This window comes from Trichechus manatus, unplaced genomic scaffold, assembly GCF_000243295.1.
Source record: "Trichechus manatus latirostris isolate Lorelei unplaced genomic scaffold, TriManLat1.0 scaffold00001, whole genome shotgun sequence".
NCBI lineage: Eukaryota > Metazoa > Chordata > Mammalia > Sirenia > Trichechidae > Trichechus > Trichechus manatus.
The window spans coordinates 28,502,770-28,529,548 of record NW_004443937.1 but is presented as its reverse complement, the minus strand read 5'-3'; the positions used below and the strand labels follow the sequence as shown (position 1 = coordinate 28,529,548).

General features: G+C 54.9%; 1 protein-coding gene across 1 annotated transcript in view; it reads right to left on the bottom strand.

Moving 5' to 3' along the window:
- Positions 1 to 26,779, bottom strand: part of BSN (bassoon presynaptic cytomatrix protein) — a 109,536-nt gene that overhangs the window by 6,607 nt on the left and 76,150 nt on the right. Inside the window, exons 6-8 of the mRNA XM_004368726.1 lie at positions 16,482 to 17,363; positions 7,145 to 7,612; positions 65 to 6,712 (exon numbers count right to left, since the gene is read on the bottom strand). Coding sequence (XP_004368783.1) covers positions 65 to 6,712; positions 7,145 to 7,612; positions 16,482 to 17,363 — 7,998 coding nt within the window. The remainder of the gene's footprint in view (positions 1 to 64; positions 6,713 to 7,144; positions 7,613 to 16,481; positions 17,364 to 26,779) is intronic.

Sequence of the window (26,779 nt, the reverse complement as noted above, 5' to 3'; positions counted from 1 at the left end):
TGAGGGGCCTCCCAGGCTAGGCGTTGACCCCTGTCCCACCCTGGACCAGCCCCTGTGCCCATACCTGGCTACCCAGTCCCCCCTGGTGCTGGTAGAGGGAGAACCTCTCTTTGGCAGACTCTTCGGCGGTGGGGCTGAGGGGCTTAGGGTCAGACAAGGACCGCTGCAGGGTCTTCATGGGGCGAGGCAGCGTCTGCTGGCGGAGAGCACTGTCAGCCGTGAAGTGCTTCTGGGGACTCACGTGAGCCTTGTTCAGCCTCTCACTGGAGGCAAAGGAGGTGTCCAGGAGCCGATGCGGGGACAGGGGCGAGACTGGCGAGTAGAGAACCTGGGGGGACTTAGGAGGCTGGCAGCTCACAAGCTGCGAGAGGGATTCAGGGGGCAGGTGAGCCTGGTACCCAATCTCCAGGGGGTCCGGCTTCTTTTTCTCAAATCTGCCCAGGGGCCCTGGGGTAACAATCTGGATGCCGGGCAGGTAAGGGCTAATGGCAGTTGGCCCTATAAGCTGTGGTCCGGCCACACCCTGAGCCTGTGCATCCGGCTCCGTCTGGCAGGCCAGGCTCTCCCCGTGGCCAGTCTTCTCTGGCGCCGATATGTACCTGACGATCTCCACCTTGGGGTCAGTGGCAGCTGTGATGTGGATGGCCGGAGAGACCCTGGGCAGCTGGTCAGGCTCCGTCTGCACAGAGCAGTCACTGATGGTCTGGATGCCCACACTGCTCGTGGCCCTCGAAGCGGCAGCAGTGGTGGATGAAGTGGCAGTGGCATCGTGCTTGCTGTCAGAGCCGGAGTCTGAGTGGCGGGAAAGACGGGACCGGCGGCGGCGCACTGGCTGCTCCCATTCAGCATTGTCCTCGTCATCTGTCTGCACGCTGCAGTCAGCACTCCGCCGTGTCCTGCGCCGCCGGGTCAGGAGGTAGCGGCTCTCCCCATCCTCATCGTCCGTCTGCACGCTGCTGTCTGCAATCCTCTTGACCACACAAGGCTCAGGCCCCGACTCGGGCTCACAAGCATCCCGCAGGCGTGGCATGGAATGCCGCTTCTTGATGCTGCTGCGGCTTGCCTCCCACTGCTCCTCAGTCTGCAGCGACATGTCTGAGGCAGAGCTGGGGAGACCTCGGTGCAGCACGGGTTCACGAGGTTGCCCAGGCCCCTCAGGTCCTGCCACAGCAATGAAAGCTGTGTGAGTCAAGGGTGGCCAGTACTGGCCATTCTGGGCCAGCTCAGTGGCAGCTGGGGGAGCCCCTCGACCAGGTGCCTCGCAGACCGCAGGGAAGGGGGCCTTCTGCCGCTGCTTCTGCTCCTCCAGCTGCTGCTGCAGCTGCTGCTGCAATTGCTGGATCTGCTCCAGCTGCAAGCGCTGCTGTGCTAGTTGCTCCCGCTGCAGTGCAAACTGAGCCTGCCGTTCCTCCTGCTGCTGCTGCAGCACATGGTGCTTGATGGTCTGCAGCTCCTGCAGCTCCCGCTGCACCAGCAGCTGCTCTTCCTCACGGTGCCTCTGCAGTTCCACACGCTCCCGCTCTAGCTCCTCCTGCAGCCGCAGCTGCCGCAACTTCTCCAACTCTACCCGTTCCCGCTCCAATTGCAGCAGCTGCTCCTGCTGCTTCCGCTGCCTTTCCTCCTGTGAGGCTTCCTCCTTCTCGTGCCCTGAACGGCTCAGGGCCCCACTGCCAGGCCCAGGAGCAGCATCTCCTGGCACCTTTTGGGCAGTAAGTGGGGCTGGGGCTGCTGCAGCCTCCTTGATGGCAGCTGGAGTGGCTGTGGAAAGCGGTTCTTCCCGTGCAGCCCCTGATGGCAGCTCTGGCCTTGATGGGCCCCCAGCCCTTGGGGCCTTGGCAGCAGCAGGTTTCCCTAGATAGACAGGGCCCTCAGTAGGTTGGATGCTGGGAGCCATGGGAAATCTGCTCGGTGCAGGATACCGGTACAGCCCTGTGGGCCTGAGAGGTATCCGGGGGGCAATCATGGGCATGCGTGCCAGGCTGGTGAGCGGCACAGCTGTTACTCCACCAGATGCATAAGGCCGGTACATGCCGCTGCGCACCATGGGTCGCAGCACCGACGCAGGCTGGGTGGTGATGGGCAGTGTTGCAGCAATTGGGGTGTTGATGGTTGAGTAGATCATGCCATCAGCTGCACGCACAGTGGCTGTGGATGGCAGCAACTGTCTGACTGCTGCACCCTGGCCAGCTGCAGGCCCATACTGAGCCAGGTTCCCAGGACTCGGGTGGCCCTCTGGAAAAGTGGGGTTCCCTAGGAGGTCAGGTCTAAGAGGAGCCAGACCCTGCGGGGCACTGAGCCCAGGCCCAGGTTGGGGCTGGTACTGCATGAGGTCAGGGCCACCACCACTGCTGCCATGCCGCCCGCCATACTGGTCCATGGAGTTGAGGGCAGCACACATGCGGCTGATCTCACGGGCTGTGGTAGCACTATACTGGGCTAGGCTGGCCTCCTGGAAGCCAACTGCATCTCCCCGTGGACCATACCTGTGGTCTGAGTAGATGTTTGACACTGAGCTGTAGCGCCGCATGGGAAGTGGTTGAGTCAAAAGGTCTGTGGGGTGACGCAAGTCTGTAAACGAGCCATACTGCAAGCCCTGCCCTAGGTAGCGTCCATCTGCGAAGCCCAGGCTGTAGGAGTGCTTCAGGGAGCTGAGGTCCACAGCCGAGTCTCGACCGGGACCCTGGAAAAGTTGCCCAAGTCGGTGGGCGTGGTAGTTGAGGCCAGCCTCAGCCAGATTGGTGTCAGACATGGAGGAATACAGCCTGCCAGGGAGGGCCTGTGGGTAGGGCCTCTGCTCCTCGTGGGGTCTAGGCCCAACCACCCCCTGTGCCTGGTAGCTAGGGGGCTCTGGAGGCTCAGGGTCCCGAGGACGATAGAAGGGGCCACTGCTTTGGCCAGGTGGGGCAGCATCTGCTATACTCTTCTCAGGCACACTGGGGGCAGGATGGAAGGTGCCAGTGCAGCTACTGCCAAAGGGAAACTTGTAGACCATGTCACAACAAGCCAGTCGGCTCTCGGGCCTCACCCCTGTGAGGTCCAGGGCACCCGCTGGCTCCTCTGGGAGCAGTGTGGTCACGGTGCCTGCTGTGCCTTCTCCCATCTGCACCACCACTGTGTGTGGTTTCCTGGCACCCGGCAGAGCCTGTGGTCGAAGCTCAGCAGGGGTGGCCCGGTGGGGCTCGGCACTAGGCTCTGGCGTGAGGCCTGGCTTGTGGCCCACACTCTGGGCAGTGCCCATCTGGGTGATCAAAATGTCCCTTCGGGCCAGAGGAGCTACCTGGTTGGGCAGGTTATACCTGGCAAACTTGGCCTCCCTGGGTCTTCCCCGGGGCCCACCTCGATATGGGGCAGTCTGAACAGCCTGCTCTACCTGCTTGACCTGGGCCAGGCACACGGGGCTACCTGCACCCTGGCCAAAGTCAAGTCGGCTCTGGAAAGGGTCCCCATAGACCACAGGCTGCTTTGGCTGAGCCACGAGCACAGATGAGGCCATGGTAATGCTCATGGTGGTGGCAGTGCCAAGGAAGGCATGGGTCTGCTCCTGGGCATTGAGGTTGATAACCAGAGGCTGCACAGCGGTCGACTGTCGTCCTGGGATTGGATCCAGGGCAAGGCCGTACTTTCTCGCTTCCACAGCAAGTGAGGTCAGGTCCATGCCCTGGTCAGTCAGGATGATGGGTGTGGGTTTGACAGCTGTGCGAAGGTCTACCACAGCACTGCCAGGGGGTCTGGGGCCTGGCTCGACCCTAGACGTCCCAGGGACGGAGGAGATCCGGCACAGGGAGATGTTCTCAGCAGGCAGAGCACCCCAGCCATACAGTGCCAGGGGCCCATCCACACCAGCACTGGGTGCCCGTGGGAGGCCGGGTGGCCCAGGTGGTTCGGGGGGCAGTTGAGCTACACTTGGAGGCGTTGTCTGACTGTAGCTGTGGGCGGTGGGTTGGGAGCCAGTAGGTGAGCACACTGGGGAGGTGGAGGCGCTGGCATGGACCATCCTAGTCTGGCTGGAGGCATCTGACGCCAGCGTGATGACCATAAAGGAAGCCTCCTGAGGGGACTGCTGCCACGCCTGGTGAGGTGTACTGGGTCGATGCGGTGTTTGTGTGCCCTGGGCCACCATGGGTGTTGGGGTGGAGGCACTAGGGGTCCGCGGCACATCTGTGGCAGGGGTTGGGCTTGGCGTCTGTGTAGAGAACTCTGCTGTGGCCCTTGGGCCCAGCTTGCCAGGGGAGAAAGTGGGACTCTCTGAGGGGGAAGATGGGGACAGGGGTGGGCTGGAGCCCACAAAGTAGGAATATCCCCGTGAGGTCTGGGAAATGCTGCTCTGACCATCACTTACAAGGGGCTTCTCTCTGGCAGCCCGCCCACCAGCAGCAGGGCCACTGGGGGTTTGGGGCAGCTCCTCAGTTTGGGACCCACAGTTTGCAGTGGTTGGGCTCTGTCCATAGCTGTGGCCTGTGGAAGATGGTGAAGGGCTGCGCTCAGAGCCTGCTGGGGACGTTGGAGTCATATAACCACGTGTCAGGCTAGTGGGACAGGGAGCAAGAGCTGTGGTTGCTGGGGCCCCAGGGCCCTGGAAGAAGGGCATTCCCACCTCCTTGGAAGCAGAACTGGGGGATGCAGGAGAACTGTGTAGTTTGAGGGGGTCTTGAGGCTCCTTTGCAAAATGCTGAGTGACACGGACATCAGGAATGACTCGGCCCCCACTGCTGTCCAAGGAGGTAGAGGTGGAGAAGGACACAGGGGCAGCAAGCTGGGTGGGACTGGTCCCGGGGGTAAGAGGGCCACCATTTTGCTTCATGGGGTCCATGTATGCACTCTCAGCATTCAGAAACTGTTTTTCCTTCTTGTCCTCAGCAAAGGTTAGGTCGCGTGAGGAGGTCTGCCGCATCCGGGCAATGCTCTGTGATGTCTGCAGGATCTCCTCATACACGGCTGCCCCCAGGCTGGCTGACGTGCTCTCTGAGGCAGGCTGAGCAGCCCTGCCATAGTCATGGTCCAGGGTGTCCTGGTATTCAAAGGGACCCTGGCTCCGAGGGCCCATGGGCTGAGAGGGGCCGCCAGGGGGACCCTGGCCCCCTGCTGCCTGGCCCTGTTGCCACTGGAGCAGCTCTGCCTTTCGCATCATCTCTTCATAGGCCTCCTCAGCGCTCTTGAGGGGCCGGCCAGAACTAGGAGTGGTGGAGCCACCAGAGGGCATCTCAGTTGGTGAATAGAGGGACATGAAGGTGGGCAGGTTGTACTCACTGCCCGACTTGTAGAGCCGGGAGGGGCCACCATCCAGGGCCTCGGCCTCTGAGTCGAGGGAAGGTGAAGGCGAGTACTCGGAGCAGGAGGAGCGGTGCAGCTCCTCCATCTCTGCTGCCTGCCTCAGCTCCTCTGTGGGGGAGGCATCCTCGATGGGCGACAGGTTGCTTGGTGGCGTCTTGGACCGTTCACGTCGCCGCTGGGCCCGCAGTTCTTCCTTGTCCCGCCGGGTCTTCCGGGCCGTGCTTCGGATGCGCTGTTGCTCCACCTCCCGCATCTTCTCCTGCTCGCGCAGCAGCTCCTCTTCCTCACGCAGCTCTTCCTCCTCAGAGGAGTCCTCGATGGTGGGCAGCAGGGGCCCGTGGGAACGGTGCCGGGCTTTGCGCTGTTGCTTCGCTTCTTCCAGCCGCTGACGGCGGCTGGGGCTGCTGTCACTGTCCTCCTCTAGTGAGGACAGGGAGGTGGGAGAGGTGCCTGACGTGTAGCTGGGCGTGGAGGCAGGCAGTGTCGAGGAGTGCTCCCCACGGGAGCGGTCCTCAGGGGAACCTGTCAGGCTTTCCATCTCCAGCTCAGGCTCCCGGTCTAGTCCGGGGTCAGGACCTTGGCCCAGGTCCAGCTCAGGGCCGTAGCTGCCTGTGCTGTTGAGCTCAATGGTCTTAAAGCGGCGGAGCCCTCCCTGCAGGGCCCCACTGCCATCAGTGGCCTCAGCTGAGCCTCCCTCGGAGAGTAGCTCCTCATAGCCCGTAGTGGCATTGTGGGGCAGGCGCCTCTTGGGCAGTGCTACTGGCTCTTGGCTGGGCTCAGCTTTGGGCCTGCCACCCTTCTGGGCGCTATGTTTGGCCAGGCCATGCCCAGAGGTGACAGCATCCTCCTCCTCCAGGTTGTCTTCCTCGGCGCTCATCTCCAAGATCTGCCGTCTCATGAACTCTTCATCAGTCAGCTCTGCTGCCCGGGATGGGGCCTGGGGTGGCAGCGGAGACAAGCCACCCTCACTGCTGTCCTCCACATAGTCATGCCGCAGCTGGCTGCCAAAGTCGTCTGAGGACTCAGCTGTGTCCCTCTGTTCCCTCTGGCGCCCCCACTCAAGAGAGTCCTCTTCTTCCTCCAGGATATCCTCAAGCTCCTCATCAGAGTCAAAAGCCTCAGGCACGATGGACAAGGAGTGTGGCCGCCGCTTCTGTTTCTCACTACTGCTGCTGCCGAGTGGCTTGCTCTGCTTGCCACTGGGAGCCAGGCTCTGGGCCTCCAGCAAGGGCCGCATGCTGCTCCCCACCTTGTGGAGCTCTGAGGAGCTGGGCGGGCGTGGCCCTGTCACCCCTGCACTGTCTAGCTGCTCCACCTCCTGCTGTACAACACCTGTGATCTCACTCTGGGAGCTAGAGATGCCGTCAGAGGAATAGCCTGTGTCGCTGAGGCTCTGTGGACTCCGCGACAGGTCCTGGGAGTAAGGCTTGCCTACCAGCTCCTGCAGTAGGGAGAGAAGCAGTCATTGATTCCCCATGGCAGACAGCTCATCAGGAAACCCAACCTTCCCCATCAATCCCAGGGCCCTGGGGAGGGGTCCTTCTACCTCCCAAGGGTTCAGGGCCCACCACTCACCCCATCTTTCTGGCCTTGAATAACTTACAGGTTCCTTGGCAAACCCCAGCAACCCTAGGTTCTCTAAGAGAAACTTTTACTAGATCTAATGGTAGCAAGACCTAGCAAAGCATCCAACAAGATACTAGACTCAGAGCCAGGCTGGAACTCACAGGCTCCAGACCCACCAGAGCCTCATCCAGGCTTTCTGCTGGGGTGTCCCTGCCCTCCCCTGTGGCCCTAGGCCTTCATCCTCAGCCCCCAGGGGAGGCAAGCCCTTCTGGAGAGCTAGGGTCCCTGGGATGTGAATGGGACTGACCTCCGCCTCCCCGCCCTTGGGGGCTTCCGGGACAGCCTTGCTGACAGGGGTGGCAGGTTCAGTCCTCCGTGCCCCACTCTTTGCTTTAGGAGTCCCAGGAGGTGGGGCAGTCTCTGGAGGTGGCTTCAGCACGGGCTCAGCTTTAGTTGAGACTCCTGCCTTCTTCTCCTGGGCACTGCTTGGGGTCCTGCTGGGCTCAGAAACCCTGGGGGGCTTGGCCTGGGGGCTGGCCTTGGCAGGCAGGGGGCTGGCCTTGGCAGGCAGGGGGCTGGCCTTAGTGGGCAGGGGGCCTGATGGCTGGCCCAGCCCTGGTAGCCCTTTCTGCTTCAGAGGGGCTGTTCCAGCTGCACGTTGAGGGGCCCCTACAGGGGGCTGCTGCGAGGTGGGCACCGGCGGCGGGGTCGGCTCTCCCAGACTGCCCTCCAGCAACCGCTTAGTTTGGCAGTTCAGACAGAGCCACTCGGTTTTCTGCAAGGAAACGAAAGAAGGTTGATGAAAATCACAAAGTACTTAAGAATATTTACACGGCTGTGATGAATTGAACTGTGTTCCCAAAATTATGCATTATAAATCCTCCCCCCCAATACCTGTGGATGGAACCCCGCTGGAAACCGAGTTTTCTTTGTAATGTTAATGGAGCCGTATCAGTGTACGGTGTGTCTTAAACCAATCACTTTTTGAGATACAGTGAAACCTGTGAGAGTTGGAACTCCATGGGACCACCCTGTTTTTCTGGGTCTCGCAAGGTTTCCACCTTTGACAGGGTGCAGTCTTACCACTTTTCTATTGCTCTCTTTTAGTGGAAATATTTTAGTTTTTCTTCTCTAACAGGTTTCCACACTACAAAGCTTTCCCAGGTTTTACTGAATAAAAACGGAGATCAGACACAGAGGAAAGCAAGCACAAACGGAGGGGAAGATACACCCACATGAAGATCGCCAAGGGACTGAGGAACAGATACTGAAAAGAGACAAGGACGTTCTTCCAGAGCCGATAGAGAGAAAGCCTTCTCCTAGAGCCCGCGCCCTGAATTCGGACTTCTAGCTTCTTAAACTGTGAGGAAATAAATTTCTGTTTGTTAAAGCCACCCACTTGTGGTATTTCTGTTACAGCAGCACTAAGAAACTAAGGCAATGACTATTTCTGTAACCTTGGGGAGGAGAAAGCCTTTCAAAGCATGACACCAAAGGCACAAGGAGAAAAAGACTGATTTACTGCCCCCAAATGATAAACACCTCCACAGCTCAGGTGCACCACATACAAAATTAAAATGCAAATGACAAACTAAAAACAAGGGTCCCTTCCTTAACCCCTGCCAGAAAAAAAAGGGAATTGTGTATGTGTGTGTGTGTGTGTGTGTGTGTGTGTGTGTGTGTGTATGTGTGTGAGGGGGATCCACAAGCAGTACAGGGTCTGGAGAAGATGGGGAGCTGGGAGCCCACCCCCAGTGTCTTAGTTATCTAATGCTGCTATAACAAAATACCACAGATGAGTGGCTTTCCTTCTCTGAGGGCTCTGGGAGAAGGCCCTTGTCTCTTCTCAGCTTCTGTTTCTCAGTTCTTTGGTGATCTTCATGTGGTATGGCATCTATCTTTGCCCATTTCTGCTTGCCTGCTTGCTCAATCTGTTCTTTTTATACGTCAAAAGAGATTGATTTAAGATACAGCCTATACTAATACTGCCTCATTAACATAACAAAAAACATTCCCAAATGGGATTATAACCACAGGTATAGGAGGTTAGGATTTTCAACAGATATTTTTGGGGATATAATTCAATCCATAACACCCAGAAAGCAAACAGTCCCTCGGGGGCTGGTCTGGAGTCCTGCAGACCAGGAACGGGGTCCAGATGTGAAGAGCTTCCTGGATACACTGCCCTTCCCCTGCCTCCTAGCTCTCAGGTGACAGACACCTGACTTCTCTACACCCTTCCCAAAGTAAGGATTGTGCTGGGCAGGGTGCAGACTCCTGAGACTAGGGGAGGCTGTCTGGAACAAGCCTTGCCTGGAGGAGGGGACCTGAGCAGCCTCCCTCCTCACAACCCTCAGCCAAGTCACCTAGTCTAAGGCCAGCAAAGACTGTGAAGCGGAAGCCTCCTCCGAGTCCCATACGGGGTTCTGGGCTATTCCTCTGATGGGGACTGTATGTGCTGGCCCTTGGGCCTGAGGCCCTGCTCCCTCCAGAGCCAGGCTGGGATCAAGTGCTTGTCAGTCAGTCCTCCACTCTCAAGGTCACCCACTCTGTGTCAGGCCCAGTATTGGGGCTGGACAAAGGCATGACTAAGACAGACAGGTAGGAGCCAGCATGCATCCTGGAGCCTACAGCCCCAAACAGGTCATTACAAGTGTGACATGGGTATCAATGGTGAGGTTCCCAGAAGTCTAAGTTGCCCATCCCCAGCTGTCTGTGCAGGAGTAGAGGTCCAGGAATCCCAGGGTCCTGAGTGAGTGATGCCTGCAGCAGGTCTGAGGCCGGCAGGGGCATGTCTAGCAGGAGCCTCCTCCAGGGTTGGGGCTCCTCCTTGACAGGATCTGAGCCCTATCCTGGCCCACAGAGGGTGGTAGGGAGAGGGTTACAGTGCAGCCCAGAGCAGGGGTCTAGCCTCACTGACACCTGTGCCTGCTTTCACTCTGTGGATGCAGATCCCCTGGCACCTTTCTGCTGCTGCTCTTCCTGGGTACCTAGACACTCAGGCTCCCAGCAGTAGCTCTGCCACTAGGATGGGCCATTATAGGAACCACAGAGTGGGTCACAGAGCCAGGGAACAAGGAAAGGAAATAGCTCTTGGCCCTTGCTAGTCCCAGGTCAGCCAGCACTCAGCACCCTTACCTCACACACTGCCCTAGGGCCCAAGCCAGATCATAGCCCACCTGGCAGGGCCATGGAAGCCTGGTGCCCCTAAAGTGGACTGCCCCCAGCCTGGCATCCTGAGGCCACCATGGCAAGTGCCAACTCAATGACTCTGCCCTGATTTCCTGCCCAAAGATATACATGCCACATCTCTGCCCTAGGCCATAGCAGAAGTCAGATTAGGCCGGTGGTAGGCCCTTGGCGTGTGCTGGGGGATAGGCCTGCTCCATGGGCTTGTTACTCAGGGCCTTGAGACTGCATCCCTGACCCTGGAGCTCCTGCTCTACCCCAAGCCCCAGCCCCATGCCCAGGGCCAGGGCAGAGGGATGGGATAGTGGGGCCCAGCTGTGTCTGTGTGGGTGGGGGGTCCTTCAGAGGCCCTGCATGCACTCACCCTGTTCCCTACAGGGCCCAGCCCTAGTACCACTGCTGACTCCCTTGGAGCTTATCTGATGCTCTATGTCTGCCCCACACAAGCCCCAATGAACCAATGGGTGCTGGTTTCTGTCTGTATAATCAGAAGCCAAGAGAGAGTTCTGAAAGTAAGCAAACAGTTCCTTCCCTGGCCCCAGGAACAGCAGGTTGGGGTTAGGATCTGGGCCCAGGCAAAGGGCTGGCTTAAGGAACACTGCCCTGATTCAACCTTGGGCACTTCATACTGCCACTCCAGGTTAGGCCTCTTGAGGGGGCTGGTCATCTGCCTGGCCTACCTTGGTGACTTGGCAAACCCTTGATCCCCACCTCTGGCCTGCAGATGCCACCTCAGAAGCTAGAGTCCAAATAAGGCAAGGGACCTTGGAAGGGGTTAGAGTTGAAGGAGGTCTGGATAGAGGAGGATGACCTAATGCCAAATGCTCAGAGCCAGCCTCTGCATCAGGCTGCTTACCTGAGCCCAGAGGCCCAGCCCTCAGCAGAGTATGTCACCTGTGATCACAAGCTCCCCAGCGCTGCACTCCTTCACACAGTTTGCTCACAGAGGCAGCCAGCCTGCCAAAGGAGCTGCTGGTTGGCCCTCTTGCTCCTGGCTCAGCTCTAGTAGGTAGCCAGGAAGAGAGGGCAGGCAGGAGGAGGCATGTGAGGTAGGAGCTAAAAATAAACACCTGACCTGGCTGCTAGAGGCCCTTCCTCAACCCTCTTTGGAGGGCTGGGGGTATGGTTACAGCCGTGCCTGCTCTGGTGTGTGCCGTTTGATACAGTTGCTGGCAGCCCCCACCTCTCCTCTCCTTACACCATGTCCTGGGCATGCCCACCCATCCTGCAGGAAGCCGTGGCCCACCCTGTAAAATGGGCCCCGGCAGTCTCCTCTTCCCACCAGGGTCTCTTCGCCTGACAGCCTTGCCAGCTGCCCCTCCGCTGCGGGTCTCCCCTCTAGTGGTGAAATATATTTAATCTCCACTTTTTAAAAAATTGAGATATAATTTACATACCAAAAAATTCACCCTTTTAAAATGCACAATTCAGTGGTTTTTAGTATATTTACAAGGTTGTGCAAGCATCACCATGATCCAGTTAGAGAACAGTTTTATCACCACAAAGAGAAACTTCATACCTGTTAGTACGCACTCTCCATTCCCAACCACAGCCCCGGGCAATCAGTAATCTACTTTCTGTCTCCATGGATTTGTTTCATTTGGACATTTCATTTAAGTGGAATAATTTAGCATAATGTTTTCAAGGTTCATCCTTGCTGTAGCATGTATCAGCAGTTCACTCCTTTTTATGGTTGAATAATATTCAAGGGGCTGGAACGAAGGCCCTGCCCATTCATTCTCTTGGTCTTCCACTCATTTGTTCATTCATTCATTCATTTTCTCACTTTAGTGTTTACTCCCTCATTTATTCATTCACTTGCACATTCTCTCTCATACTCTTGCTCACTCAGCCCAAGCCAGCCCCAGACCTGGGTGAGCTGCTGCCTGCTTGCCCCTTTGCTTGCCCACTTCAGCTATGGGCAGGGGATGATACAGGACTTGGGAATGGACAATGGGGAGGCCCTGATGACCACTTATGCCTCATCTCCCTCTGTCCAGTTCCATTCTGAGGGCAGGAAGGTATAAATTCTCCAAAGGCAATAATTGCCTAAAGGTAAGTGAGAGATGTAGGTGTACATGTCCTCAAATGGAGCCAGGTGGGTTCGGTGTGTCACTATTTACAATGAGGAAGAGGAGTGAGTTGATTGAGAGTGTTGATGGGGCATCCCCTAGGCAGATGAGGCCTTTTGCCTTCACCAATGTGCTCCACGGGGTAGGGGAGCCAGCAGAGCTGTACTAGATGCTGGGCATCTTTCCTGCACTGTCAGCCATCATCTGAATGAACCTATATCCCACACAAGCTCTTTATTTGTGGAGCTGGCCTGTATGTCACTCTGGTTATGGTGACACCATCCTGACCAACACCCTATGGCCAGCTGCCTGACCCTACATACCCCCAGCCCCACTGCCTGACTAGGAAGCAGTGGATGAGAACTCCAGAGAAGAGGATGCCCAAGGTAAAGGGCCTAAGACTCAGACCCTGGACCATGGCCATGGCCATCATGGTGCTGCTGTTCCCCTCTAGACTCTGTGACCACCCCTCCCTGTCCCCGAGACATGCCTAAGCTCCTCCTTTCTGGGTCTCTGCCTCTTATAGAAGGAATCCTTCTGGTGCCCCCAATGTGCACCCCTGTGGGTGGGCTGTGCTCCCCTCATGCCCCAGCACCAAATGTGTTCATTCCTTGTGGGGTCCCTTGTAAGGCCATGACCTCGCACTCACTACAGGGTCGATGCACACCCAGACAGGGGCTGGTGGGGACTTTTCCTTTCCCACAGAGCTTCTCTTTTAGGACACTCTGGTTCCGATTTCCTGGCTCAAGGGCTCACTGTGTGTTGGACCTTGTGTTAATATCTGAGGTACATCACCTTACCTGGCTCTCACAGAAACTTAAGAAGGGGCATTATTGCCCCCATTGCACAGGGGAGGAGGCAGGGCTTCCTGAGATCACTACCACTAGAGGCAGCCCAGAGGCAGGTCTGAAGCAGAGGCAGCTTCTGGCCTTTCGCCCAGATGTTCTCACCCTGCACAGAATAAGCCCAGCCCAGCCCCAGAGATCACATGTGCCAGGCCCTTTGCCCAGGGAGGCCTGACTTCGCAAGGGCACAACTGGGAAGTTTGGCAATTATAATAACATAAGAAACTAGCAATGTTATCGTAACAATTCCAATTCTACTAATTTTTTCATGAACTCTATTTTGAACTGAAAGCCAATTAAAAATTAAGCCAAAGGGTACTATTATCCTTCAAAAAGATAAATAGGTAAAAAATTTGGAATCAACAACACTTAATTATGAAGTGACTCACAAAATTACACTATGGTTATTTTTTTTGGAGAAGTTTCAAAGGGAAAAGGGATCCAGTTTTGCTGCCTCCTCTATTGTTATGTTCTAGAAAGAGGGTAAAAGGGTTTTGTCCACTCAGGGATGTTGAGAAAAATTCTAAACCTATCGACTCAGACAGTTGGCCAAAGGGAGAACCACAGTAGGTCTAATCAGCCTATGGGGAGATGTGAGTGGGGTTCCCCTAGTCTGTCCCCGCTCAGTACTCCAGCTTGAATGCAGATACTGCCTCACACCATACACAGAGACACAGCATGGTCATCCCAAGTAAGTACGCCGAGGGGCAGCCAGGGCAGAACTGACCTCTAGAACCTAGAGAAGGGCCTGCTGGGCCTGCCGCGTTGCTCCCAAGGCAGGATGAGCGTCTGCAGTACCTGCTGAGAAATCAGGAGCCTCTAACCAAGAACACACAAAGCAGGTCACGGGGAAGCAAAAATTCCTCAGAATACCAAGTGGCCACTTGCTAAGTTGATACCACAGAAGGCCTCTAGCCTGGTTAAGGGTCTCAGTGAAGAAAAGTAACATCAAGCACCAGTCCCTTCCCACCAGCCCCTTGAAAGACCCAAGGCAGGAAGAGCTGAGAGAAGGCTTTGGTCACTATCTAGGTGAGGGAGGACAAGGGCTTGGACTATGACTGTGGCCACAAGGATGGAGAGGAGAGGCCAGATTCATGCGACGGTGGGGAGGCAGAAGCAGCAGGGCTTGGTCTATGGAACGGGTGCTGAAGTGAGAGAGGAGGATGACCTAGGCCACTGGCTTGAGTCTCTGAATGGTAGATGGTGGTACAGTCTCCGTGGTGGGAACCATGGGGGTGCATGGTGGCTGCCCACCCACATCTTCCCCAGGAGAAGCCATAGGCCCTCTGGGTACAGCAGCATTGACAGACAAAGCCATGAGGAGAATGAGGTCAGAGAAGCTGGACCATTCTCTGACTGCTGTTAGGACAAGCAAGTGGGGAAGCAGAGGGCCTGAGGTGGGGAGGAGCTGTGACAGCCATCAGCTGTGCTTTCGGGGCTGGGCAGGCCCATGGAGTGCATCAGACCCTGAGGAGGCAAGGCTGTCCTGGCCAAGGAGATGGCAGTGGGGCAGGACATGGAGACAGTGGGACACATTAAAGGGGTAGGGTAGGAGGCAACGTTGATCATCAAGTGGTAGAAGCACCAAGGTTCAGGAAGGCCAGAACCAAGCAGCTAATGAGAGGTTTAGGTCAATTTCGGATACCTCATCCGGAGTCTGCACATGACTGAAGTGCTTCCATGTGGGCCAGATCAGCATTTCCTGTGGCCTGGCCCAGGGGCCGCTGAAAGGAGCTGTCAGGAATGTTTATGCTCCTGGACAGGGACAGTTTTCCCCTCTCTTCTGTGCACGTCCTCCTTAATGAGGTACAGCAGGCTGTGAGGTCTCTTGGGGACAAGGTTCCTCCAGGCTGGCCAACTCAGCAGTACAACAAGGCTCATAGTCCCTCAGCATCAGGCACCCAACCCAACCAGCAGTGAGTCTGTGCCTGGTAGTCTCTCAGCAGAGCAGCTAGCTGGGGTACCAATGACTCTGGTGATCCCTTGGTGCCCCCCATACAACCAGTCAGGCCAACTGCCCTCCAGTGAGCCTCTGGACCTAGGGCTTGGGGAAGTAGCAGTGTGGGGCCTGGAGGCCCATATGGGCATCACATGAGGAGGTCATCTGTCTTGCTTAGGGCTGCCCTTCCCTAAGGCATATTGGAAAGTATGGCCTGTGGTGGTCAAAACAGTCCTTGCTCTACTAGTGGTTTCCATGGTGGCTCCCATGGGAGCCTGGCGAAGACAGATCAGGACAAGGTGCCACATACTTGCCTTTCTTTTCCCATCCTGGGCCAGTGGTGGTCTGCACTCTACACCCCCTGCTCCACTGTTGCCCATGCATGGCTCAGCCTGGGAGTCCAAAGGGCTCATGTGGCTGCCTGTGTGCAGGAGGCAGGAGTCTTGGCTCAGCCATCTCCTGACGTGATAAATCTGGGAAACACATCCACCTGCCAAGATGACCCAAACACAAACCTCAAGGGCACTCTGGGGAAGGGAATACACCTGGTGACGCCCAAGGCAGCAACAGTGGGATTCATACGGGTAGCCCTGGGCAGGGGACAGGGAGTAAAGGGGGGTGGGGGTGAGGGTCAGAGCAACCTCCATGCCAGGCTGGCCAAGCTCTGCCAGGGTAGCTCCACACCCTCCGAGCCTCCAGGTTGAGCTCCAAGCTTCCAGACAGTACTGGGCCTCCTGCTCCCTTCCAGCCAGCTCTGCACAGTGTCCAGTGCCCTTCCCTGGAACCAGGACTGCAGAGACTGGCCCCAACCTCAGCTCTCCCTCAGACTTTCCCATGGGTAAGATGAGTACCTCTAAGGATCTCCACAAGCAGCCCCGAGGGGAGCCCAGACCAGCCAGGGGAAAATATGTAGACCAGAGGCTGTGGCTTTGACAAGTAGATTTCAACACCCATGACCTTGGAAGAGAGGACTGAGGGTGAATATCACCTGGCTGGGCCAGAGCCTAGGCAGTGGGGCATGGCCTGTCCCACTGTGAGAACTGTGAGAAAGCCTCCCACCCAGCCCTGGGCATGGGGCACACTGGGCAGCACAGCCCTCTGCCCCATGGCCCTTCACCTCCCCTCCCCAGTATCCATCCCCACCCCAAGTGTCATACAGTGAGGGCAGGGTGGTGCCTCAGGTTCTTCCTACCTGAGCAAGGGAGGTTGGTATCCTTCACCGGGGCCATACCCATGGTAGCTAAAAATAGGGAGGTTAGCTCAGGGCCTCCTGAGCCTGGTTGCCTCTGGGACCAGCCTCAGGGCACTGGTCAGCCAGACAGAGGCAGCGGGCACCATAACTCCACCCCTCACTGTGCCGGTTAGTTCTCCAAGTGGAAGGACTGGGACTGCGCCCACCTACGTCCTGGCAATACTTGGCTCTGGGGCAGGGACAGAAAAGGGAGAGCATTCCCTCTGCAGTGTTAACCATCTGGGCAGCCCTGCACCTACTACAGACCCAGATCTCTACAACCTTTCCTGGCTCCCATGCCCCCAATTACCCCAGGCCCTGGCCTCTCACCAAGGCCCAAGGGAACATGCTTGGTCCAGCTTTCTTACCTCCACCAGGTGGGGTGTTGGGTTGAAGCCACACAGGTTGCACACCTGGAGCCTGCAGGTGGTGCAGGTGTTATAGTTGGCTGGGCCCTTGCTGCCCACATTGAGCTCAGCTTGGCACAGTGGGCAAGTAGCCCTTTCCTTCGGCATGGTCTTTGGCTTGGCAGCAGCCTTGGGCACTGCCTGGTGTTCTGCTTTGCCATGCTTTGGACTGGTTGTTCCCCCAGTTCTCGTCAGGGCTCCAGGCCCTGATCTAGGACCTGTTCTAGCCCCAGGCTCAGTTTTGGCCCCAGGTGCTGGCCCAGGCCCGGGCCCTGAGCCTGGAGGTCTTGAACCAGCCTCCTTGCTGGCATCACTGAAGACGATCTTGGATTGCCCCTTGCTGGGGGTAGGCTGGCCCTGGGAGTCAGCCTCAGGCTGCACAGACATGAGAGTGCTCGCCTGGGTCAGCAGCGATGCACCGAGGCCAAAGAGTTTCCCGGTGAGACCCTCCTGTGTCTGCTCAGCAGCACCAGACCCAGAGGGCACTGCAGTGGTACTTTTGGCCAGGGTCTCTCCTGCAGGTGCCTGGGGCTCAGCTGTGGAAGGCTTGGTGGGGAGAGAGGGCTGAGGAGACACCCTCCCCATCTCTAGAGGGGCAGCTGCTTGGGCAGACCCCAGCACTGAGGTCCCCCAGGCCGGCTCAGCCTCGTGGGGGCTGGGCTGTGGTCCTCCTTGGCCCCATGGTTCTGGCTCCCCCTTCCCCAGGGGCTGCTTGGCTGGGGAGTGGGCAGGAGACAGAGCCGGGGAATGCAGCTGTTGCTGGCTCTTGGAGCGAGGCGCAGTGGTCATGTCCATCCCCAGAGCCCTCTGCATCTGGCAATTCAGACAGAGCCACTCCTTCACCTGAGGAGAGAAGCACCATGGTCAGCAGGGTGGCCAGGACTGGCTGTGCCCATGGCCCAGGTCAGCGGAGGACCATGGCAGCCAGGGCCGGCTCCTAGCACAGGCAGGAGCACCAAACTCTGCTCAGGTGTTTCTGGGCTGTCAGGGAGAAAGCAGTAAAAGGGGCTGGAAAGGGCAGATGGCACTGCCCTGCTCTCTAGGAGTTGCCAGGTGTGTGGGGTAGAGTGGAGGCAGCCACACACTTGGCCTCCCTCCCAACCACCAACCCACCACCTGCCCAGGCCCTCCTGCTCTGCTCCAGTGTTCTCCTCACAGCCCACTGGTGTACCTCAGCACACCCCAGATCTGTGTATGTCATTCCATCTCCATGTCCTGCTTCACCAATCCACACTCTCATCCTCCTGCTTGGATGACCCCAATAGCCTCCAACTGGTCACTCTCCTTTGCCCTCCTGCCCCCTTCAGGCCATTTACAAACAGCAGCCAGAGTAATCTTTTCAAACATAAGACAGGAGGCAAAACACGGCTGGGTTTTGCAAGGACCTGAATGAGAACTTCATGGAATCGAGTGCCCCAAACATGGCCCTAGCACAATATGCAATAGGTATTCAATAAAATTTTTGCAGAAAGAATAAATAAGTGAAGAGTAATAGGTGGGAGAAGAAGGCATAGAGAATAAAAAGAAACCATGATTCCTGGAAGAGCTTACAGTCTAGCTATGGAGACAAGATATATATGAAAAAAACTTGAGAGCAAAGTAACGTAAGGTCAGTGACTGATGTAAGCAGAATAAAGCTTTTTTTTTCCTTAAGGAAGACAGATTTTTAAAGAAAGTGGGATAATATGTGCCTCAGAACAAACAAGACATATGTTGCTATTAGTGTGATAGACATGTCACTTTTCTCTGTCATTGACCCCTCCCTGGATAAAGTGGGCACACAACTCAAGCCAGGCCAGTCACTGATTGTAACTAGTGGTTCAGGGACGGGCATGTGACCTTGCAAACAAGGCCAATCGAAGCCTTTCCATGTGATTTGGTAAATGAACAATAGAAGAGGGAGGGTCCTTTCTCCTTTTGGACTGCCAGTTAGAAGGAGGTAGCCTTGGAGTGGTCAGTAGCCATCTTTCCCAACATGCAGAGAGATGCTAAGGATGCAGTCCACAGATAGCTGGAAGTGAAGCCAATAAAGGGAGAAAAGAGGAGATCTGATGACTTCATTTAATTCTCTGCCTTCAGCCATGACTTGAGTCTACTCTTGGACTTCAGTTACATAAGCCAATATTTTTTTTTCTCCAAAAACACCCACATGTAAATCAGAGCATATCACTTATAGGCTCAAACCCCTCTAGTGGCTTCCAATCACACTTACCATGGAAGCTCTTTACCATGGCCCACGAGGTCCTATGATCTACCCCAGCCTTCCTCTCTCTGGCCTCCTTCCCTGCCACTTCTCCTTGGCCTCCTGCCCCAGATACACTGGGCCTCCTGTTTGGCCAGGTGGTCCTCTGAGCTTACTTCTGCACCAGAACCTTTGTACTCACTATTCCCTCTGCCCCAAACACTCTCGGTGCAGCTTGTTGTGTAGGTTTCAGGTAACACTTCCCTAGCATGACCTCCCTGGCACAATCTAAAACACACCCCCTTTCCCCTCCAGGTACTCTGTATAAAATCCCCAGCTTATTTTCCTCACAGTGCTTATTCTATCCCAACCTGTCTATTAATTTGTTTTCCTGGGTGTCTCCTGTATCCCCAACTGGCCTGTGAGCTCATGTTGACAGGTTGTTCAGCACAGTGGTACGGAGCAGGGCTCATCCCAGGGAGCTTTGCTTGTGGAATTGGTCCAGAGAATTATAAATACGGGGCACAGCTTCCATGAGGCTGAAGCCACAGGAGTGTGCCTGGAATGAAGAGGGGTCCTCCTGCATGGCCACAGCTGAGGCTGGAGGCCAAGGCTGTTCTGCTACCTATGGTTGCGGCCAGAGGCTCTGAATGCACCATGATGGCCCAGTCACCAGAAAAAGGTCTAATCTCTGTCCCTAGAGCAGGAGGCCCCTTCTGTCTACCCTCAGGGGTGCCTCTAGCCCTGCTCTCTGCCTTAGGCCACGGAGCTGCTATGGGTGACTTGTCAACTGGGAAGCTTGGACTTGGCTGTCTTGCCCCAGCAGCCCAAGAGTAGCATCCTTGGAGAAGGAGGGCTACTGCCCTTGGTGAGCACCCCCTTGTGTTAAGCACCACAGAGGGCACGCTCACAGGTGTTCTCTCGTTTTTTCCTAACAGTAGAGAAAATTAAGGTCTGCGATGGTTTCGTGACATGCTCTTGGGGTTACTTGACTAGGAAGTGGTGCTGCCAGCAGGACCAGTCCTGACAACCCTGCCCAGCCCCTGATCCACAGCCTAGGCAACCTGAAACCTAGTGCCGTCTGCTGAGATCTAGGGCTTGGGGTCCCGACATTCTTGTACGTTTTAAAGGCCACCCAGCCTCATGTAGTCCAAGTTATAAGTCTAGCAGTCACCCCTGCAAAACACTAGCAGAACCCCCCCCAAAGACCAAGGCCACTTCTAGAAGCCCTAAGGACAGTGGTGCTAAAGTACTGAGGTGTGAAGCCATCCCCCCAGCTGGGAACTTTTAACTCACCCTGATGCTTTTTCAGACCCAAGGCTGTTTTGTGCTACATTTGGGCAGAGAGAGCCACAGAAGCAAACAATTTCTGTCCCTGACACCCAGCCAAAAGACCCTTTTAGATAGGTCATTCTTGGGGAAGGGGAGCACACTCCCATCAAAGTTGAAGTTTCCAATGGCAGGTCGTTTCTGCTCAGCCTGAGAGGGACCCTGTGAAGGGACTGCCTCCCTAAAGGGAGGTCCAGCCTCTGGTTGGGGGTAAGCTACAGACTCAATTCTTGCAGTAGGTGCCAGGCCCACACCCAAGCATGTCCTGAGGTGGGACTTACTGAGAAGAGGTATTTGATGGTAATACTTCTTATCCAGGGACTTCAGGGTGACCCTCCCTTGGGTTCTATACAAGACCAGACAAAGGCATGTGCTAAAACTCCTGCACTCACCACCAGAACCTTCCTTCCCCAGCCCTTCCACATCACAGGCTGTGTCACAGGAGACTCACCTAAAATAGAACCTCTCCAAGAAATGCTGAAACACCCCTCAGTGACTCATCGCCCAGATGGGTATAGCTATTTCTGTCCAGCCTCTTCCAGACGATGATGAGGAGCCTTGACCGCACCCCTCTACCACCCACCCCCCTCACAGGTCCAGGCAGATGGGCCCAGCATGCAAGGTCTCCTAAGGAGGACACTGGCTGAGGAGCTCCCTTGCCCCTGAAAGCCTTCCCTCTCTGGATTCCCAGGAGCTTGCTGAGAGAGGCCCATCCTCTCCTCTTCCTCCCTACCCAAGGTTTCCCACCTGTGCTGAGGGATGAGGGCTGCCCACTAGGCAGGGAGAGAAAAGGCTGTGCACCCCTGGCCTACCTGCCCACCTAGGCTAGGTATCCATGCCAGGCCTATGGCAGACTCTCCTGGCCCTGGGACCAGCAGTAGCTAGAGCTTTTCTCAGACACACACAGTGACACCTGTTTGTCAGGGGACTGAGCTCAGGAGGCCCTCTGTGGCTCCTGGGCACCCTCCCAGCTAGCTGCCCACCAGAGTCAGGGGGAACAGCCTTCTACCAGTGTGACAGAAAACCTCTATTAGAGTCCTCCTGACAAATACCTTCATAAGTCTGACCTGGCATTTGGCCAAGAGATGTGCAGGCCACCAGCCACAGATCTTATGTCCCCAGGAGCCACAGGTGGGCTCCCCCAGGTAGACAGCTCTGCAAGACACTAGCTTTTGTCAAGCTGACCCTTCTTGCCAGCAAGGAAACCCATCCTGCCATTTCAGAGTGCTAGTGGGGCCTCCAGGGATGCCCATGCACCCCAGCCCAGTTGGGGCTGGGCAGCAATAAAGATGGGAAGGCTCAGTGTGGTGTACAGGGCCAAGAGGTAGATTGGGCATGGGGGCAGCAGAAGCCTCCTGTAGGGAGTCACTGCTCACTCTGCCAGGAGACTGCAGGGGATGCAGAAAGGCAGGGCCTTGTGGGCTCTGTGGCTCTGAAGGGAACTTCCCCCCAAGAAGAGCCTTTCCCAGCTGTTCCTTACACGAACTGTTCAACGTACAGAACAGCAGCTAAGGCAGCACTACCTACCTAGGATCCAGAGGTCTGGGAACCAGTCTAGGGGCTCTGTGAACCAGAACTTGAATGAGAAGCTGTGGCCCATCTACAGTGGCCACTCCCTGATGCTCCCTTCACTGGGCCTAGGGGCAGGAAGGGGAGTGGGGAAAGTTCTGAGAGGGGCTTCTACATTTTCTCTGCAGGGTCATTGACAGCACTGAGATCTGCCACTCCGTCTCAGTCTCAGAGGGTGCGACCCAGCTTGCTTGCCATATCTGGTCTCAAAGGATGCTGCCCAGGGAGCCCTCCTGCTCTCAGGGTGGAGCCTGACTCATCATCACCTCATGGCTGCTGGGCAGCTCTGAGGGCCCCTAGCAGTAACAGGTCCTCTTCCTACTCCCCCACCCCATCTCCCCACCAGGAAAACGGAGGGGTGCAGACATCATTTAGCCTTCCTTCCTGTGGAAAGCAGCAGCGGCTTGCCTCTGAGCCCCAGCTCTCCTCCAGAGTACAGGCATTCAGTATGTCAGATCACTCTGCACTGACATCATGCCTGATGGCACATTCATGCTTTCCATTTTGGTACAAGTGGAAACATCACAGGAAGAGCTCATAAAGGCATCCTACCTGCTTCTGCAAAATCCAGAGGTTCCTCAGAGGGCCCCACTGGCCACCCTGACTCTAAGCCTTTCCAGGCTATGAGTCACTGGCCAGGTCACCCCAGGAGGCACATACCCCAGTATGGACCCTGGACCACAAGGGCAGGTGGGTTGGAGGGAGGCAGGGCTTGCCTGGGCCCTCACACTCCTCACAGCACTGGACATGTCACCTGCCCCATCTAGCACCCGGCTCCTCTGGCTCCACTGACTCTCAGCTGGCTAACCTCGGGCTTAGGGAGCATATACCACAGGGCTCCATGGGGGCAAGGACACCTTGACCCAGAGCTAGACCAGCCAGGTGTGGCCCACAAAAGACACCTGTGTGAATCTCACCAGGCCAGGACCCTGAGGGAGATCCGGGGACCAGCCCAGCATCTGAGGCCAGGACTTGTAAAGGGGAGGCTGAACCTACTCACTCCTTGGTCAGGAAGGCCTCACTGGCCTGGAGCTCCAACAGAGGGAGAGTATCCATCCTCTTGCTGATCCTTAGGCATATCTGCCTCTCCACTTCCCAGTGTCCCTCAACTCTCCCTACACTACCCTAGACACCCTCCCCTTCCTCCCAGGCCTGTCCTCTGTGCCCTGTGAAACCCCCGTTCGTGACCAGTCAACTCCTCTACACACTATTTTCCACACACTCCTCTTGGTCCCCAGCTGTCCTCTCCAGGAGAAGCTGTACTCTCTGAACCTCATGATGTGGCAGTGCCCCACCCCATCTTTAAAATCCCTGGAACCCTTGGAGCACAGCCCTTCCCTTTCCCATCGTTCCTCCCACCACTTCTCCATCCCCTTACACCCTATCTTGGCTGCTGTTGTCTTCCAGACTCCTTCGCCCTGGCCTCTTGTTCTCAAAAGTCATTGGTTCTTGCCTCCCAGGCTTCCACTGAACTGACTCTCACCATCACTGCAGGTGACCTACAACCTCTGCGGGGCTGACCCACCCAACACCTCCATCCCTCAGCCTTACCCTCAACCTCACGCCAAACTGCACCTTCTCTAAAATTGCTCCTGTACCCATCCTCCTCCAGCCTATCAGGTCATTCCTCAGGCCTCCCAACTGTAGCAGCCCTTGGGCCTTGTGGAGTAGCTGAGCCTCTGCCTTTGGGTCATCCATGAGCCCCTCTGCCTTCACAACCTTTCCTACCCAGCTTAGTCTATGGTCCGTCACTCCAGTCCCACTCTGCTAAATGCCTGGGCTCCCTTGACCTGTGTCTGTTTCATCCCTGGACCCAACTACATACCTACACTCAAACAGCTGAACAGGCACCAGGAATGTGGGCTCCACTATACATTAACTTATGCTTGCCAACCTCTTCTGGGCCCCCACAGCTACCTGGTTAACTCACTCCATCTCTCCAGGGAGCTCCTCTCCACAATGGCTGGTCCACTTTCTCCTGTCCTCCTCCACTTCCCTGCCTCTGGCTTGGCTGATGGCCCTGCTTTCTATTTGTTAAAGAGGAACCACATAATAGGATGACTCCTCCAAACTGAGGATCTGGACCCTGCCTCTTTGGGCCTCGCTCCTTCAATCACACCCCATTTCCCATATCCGTGGGATGTGGGTGTCCCCTTCCTCTCAGAACTCAGACAGGTGCTGTTGTCTCCCTCTCCTGTCCACACACCTCCCCAGCTACAGTCTGTGCGCTCTCCTTCCCTTCTCAGCCAAGCTTCTTAAAAGAGTTGTTCACATGGGTGAACCTCAACAACACTGTGCTGAGTGAAAGAAGCCTTATACAAGAGTGCATTCTATATGACCCCATTTATATGAAGTTCTAGAACAGGCAAACTTCATCTATGGATGATAAAAGTCAGAGCAGTGGTTGTCTCCGGTGCAGGGGCAGGGATGGACAGGGAGAGGGCCTCGGGACTTTCCAAGGTGATGAGGATGTTCTCTATCTTGATAGAGGGGTTTGTGTGACACAGGTCCATGCTTTTGTCAAAGCTCACGGAATGGTTCACTTAAGTTCTGTACATTTCATTATATGTAAATTTTGCCTTAAAAAAAAAAAAACTTAAATACTGAACTGTAGTTAATTACACGGACCCTGGTGGCACAGTGGTTAAGAGCTCAGCTGCTAACCAAAAGTTTGGCAGTTCAAATTCACCGGCCACTCCTTGGAAACCCTGTGGGACAGTTCTACTCTGTCCTATAGGATCACCATGAGTCGGAATTGACTCGATGGCAATGGGTTTGGTTTTCTGGTTTTTAGTTAATGATATACTTGTTTAAGTGTTTAGTGGGAAGTATACTAACGTCTTCAACAGACTTTGAATTTCAACAGAAAGATAAGCTGGATGGATAGATGGACAGAGGGATGGATGAACAGAGGGAAGGATGGATATATAGTAAAGCCAGGGAAGTTGTGTGTTGATCGTGAATTTAGGTGGTAGATTTGTGGGTGTTTCCTGTACAAATCTTTCAATTTTTCTGTAGGTTTAAAATTTTTCATAATAAAATGCTAGGAAAAACGTTGTCCACCCACCTGGTTGTACTGTTGCTCCACCCCAGAGAAGCATCGAGAGGTCCTCTGATGGGCTCTTGGTAGCTGACCCCCACCACCACCCCAGAATACTCTGCTCTCCTGGACTTGGTGGCCCTCCACCTCCTGGCCTTTCTCCTCTTCTTGGCTTGCCCTTCCCAGCTTTTCTGGGTTCTTCTTCTCAGTGCTGGGAAGCCCAGATACCAGCTCCGTCTCCTCTCTGTTCATATCTCTTCCTAGGGCACATTTATGGATTGAATTGTGTCCCCCCAAAATATGTGTTGGAATCCTAACCCCCACACCTGTGAAATAAGAAGCCCTGGTTGCTCAGTGGTTAAAGTGATCAGCTGCTAACTGAAAGGCTGGCAGTTCAAACCCACTAGCTGCTCCTTGGGAGAAAGATGTGGCAGTCTGCTTCCATAAAAATTTACAGCCTTTTGTGTATATTTTCACCAAAAAAAAAAAAAAAAGGTCGAGAAGGGAGAGGGTTGACATGTCGTGGGGTTGTTAACCAATGTCATAAAACAATATGTGTACTACTGTTTCATGAGAAACTATTTGTTCTGTAAACCTTCACCTGAAGTACAATTAAAAACAAAAAAAAGAAAAAAAATTTAAAAAAAAATTTTACAACCTTAGAAACCCTATGCGGCACAGTTCTACTCTGTCCTATTGGGTCACCATGAGTCAGAATCAACTTGAAGACAATGGGTTTGGTTTTTGGTTATACCTGTGGATGTTATCCCATTTGGGAAAAGGGTTTTCTTTATTATGTTAATGAGGCCATACTAGTGTAGGGTATGTCCTAAACCTAATCACTTTTGAGTGCTATAAAGAGTGGCATAGACAAAGAGACATGCAAGCACAAACACTAGCTGAAGATGACAGAAACAGATGAATCCAGAAGCCCAGGAACTCTAAGGATTATCGGCTACTAGAGGCAGAAATAAACAAGGTAGGATGTCCGGTTAAGTCACGTGTGTAATTTGGACTGTTAGCCTCCTAAACTGTGAGAAATTAAATTTCTTTCTTTTTTTTTTTAAAGCCATCCATTTGTGGTATCTCTGTTACAGTAGTACTAAGAAACTAAGACAGGCTCCTTGTTGTTGTTAGGTGCCGTCCAGTTGGTTCCAACTGATAGCGATCCCACGTACAACAGAACAAAACACTGCCCGGTCCTGCGTCATCCTCACAATCATTGCTATGTTTGAGCCCATTGTTGCAGCCACTGTGTCAATCCACCTTGTTGAGGGCCTTCCTATTTTTCACTGCCCCTCTACTTTACCAAGCATGATGTCCTTCCCCAGGGACTGGTCCCTCCTGATGACATGTCCAAAGTACATGAGACAAAGTCTCACTATCCTTGTTCTAATGAGCATTCTGGCTGTACTTCTTCCAAGACAGACTTGTTTGTTCTTCTGGCGGTCCATGGTATATTTAATATTCTTCGCCAACACCATAATTCAAAGGCATCAATTCTTCCGTCTTCCTTATTCATTGCCCAGCTTTCGCATGCGTATGAGGTGACTGAAAAGACCATGGATTGGGTCAGATGCACCTTAGTCCTCAAAGTGACATCTTTGCTTTTCAACACTTTAAAGAGGTCTTTTGCAGCAGATTGCCCAATACAATACGTTGTTTGATTTTTTGACTGCTGCTTCCATGGGCACTGACTGTGCATCCAAGTAAAATAAAATACTTGGCAACTTCAAATTGATTTTCTCCATTTATTTTGATGCTGCTTATTGGTTCAGTTGTAGGATTTTTGTTTTCTTTATGTTGAGGTGTAATCCATAATGAAGACTGCAGTCTTTGATCTTCATCAGTAAGTGCTTCAAGTCCTCTTTGCTTTCAGTAAGCAAGGTTGTGTCATCTGCATACCGCAGGTTAATAAGTCTTCCTCCAATCATGATGCCGTGTTCTTCTTCATATAGTCCAGTTTCTCAGATTATTTGCTCAGCATACGGACTGAATAAGTACGGTGAAAAGATACAGCCCTGATGCACACCTTTCCTGATTTTAAACCATGCAGTATCCCGTTGTTCTGTTTGAACAACTGCCTCTTGGTCTACGTACAGGTTCTGCATGAGCACAATTAAGTGTTCTGAAATTCTC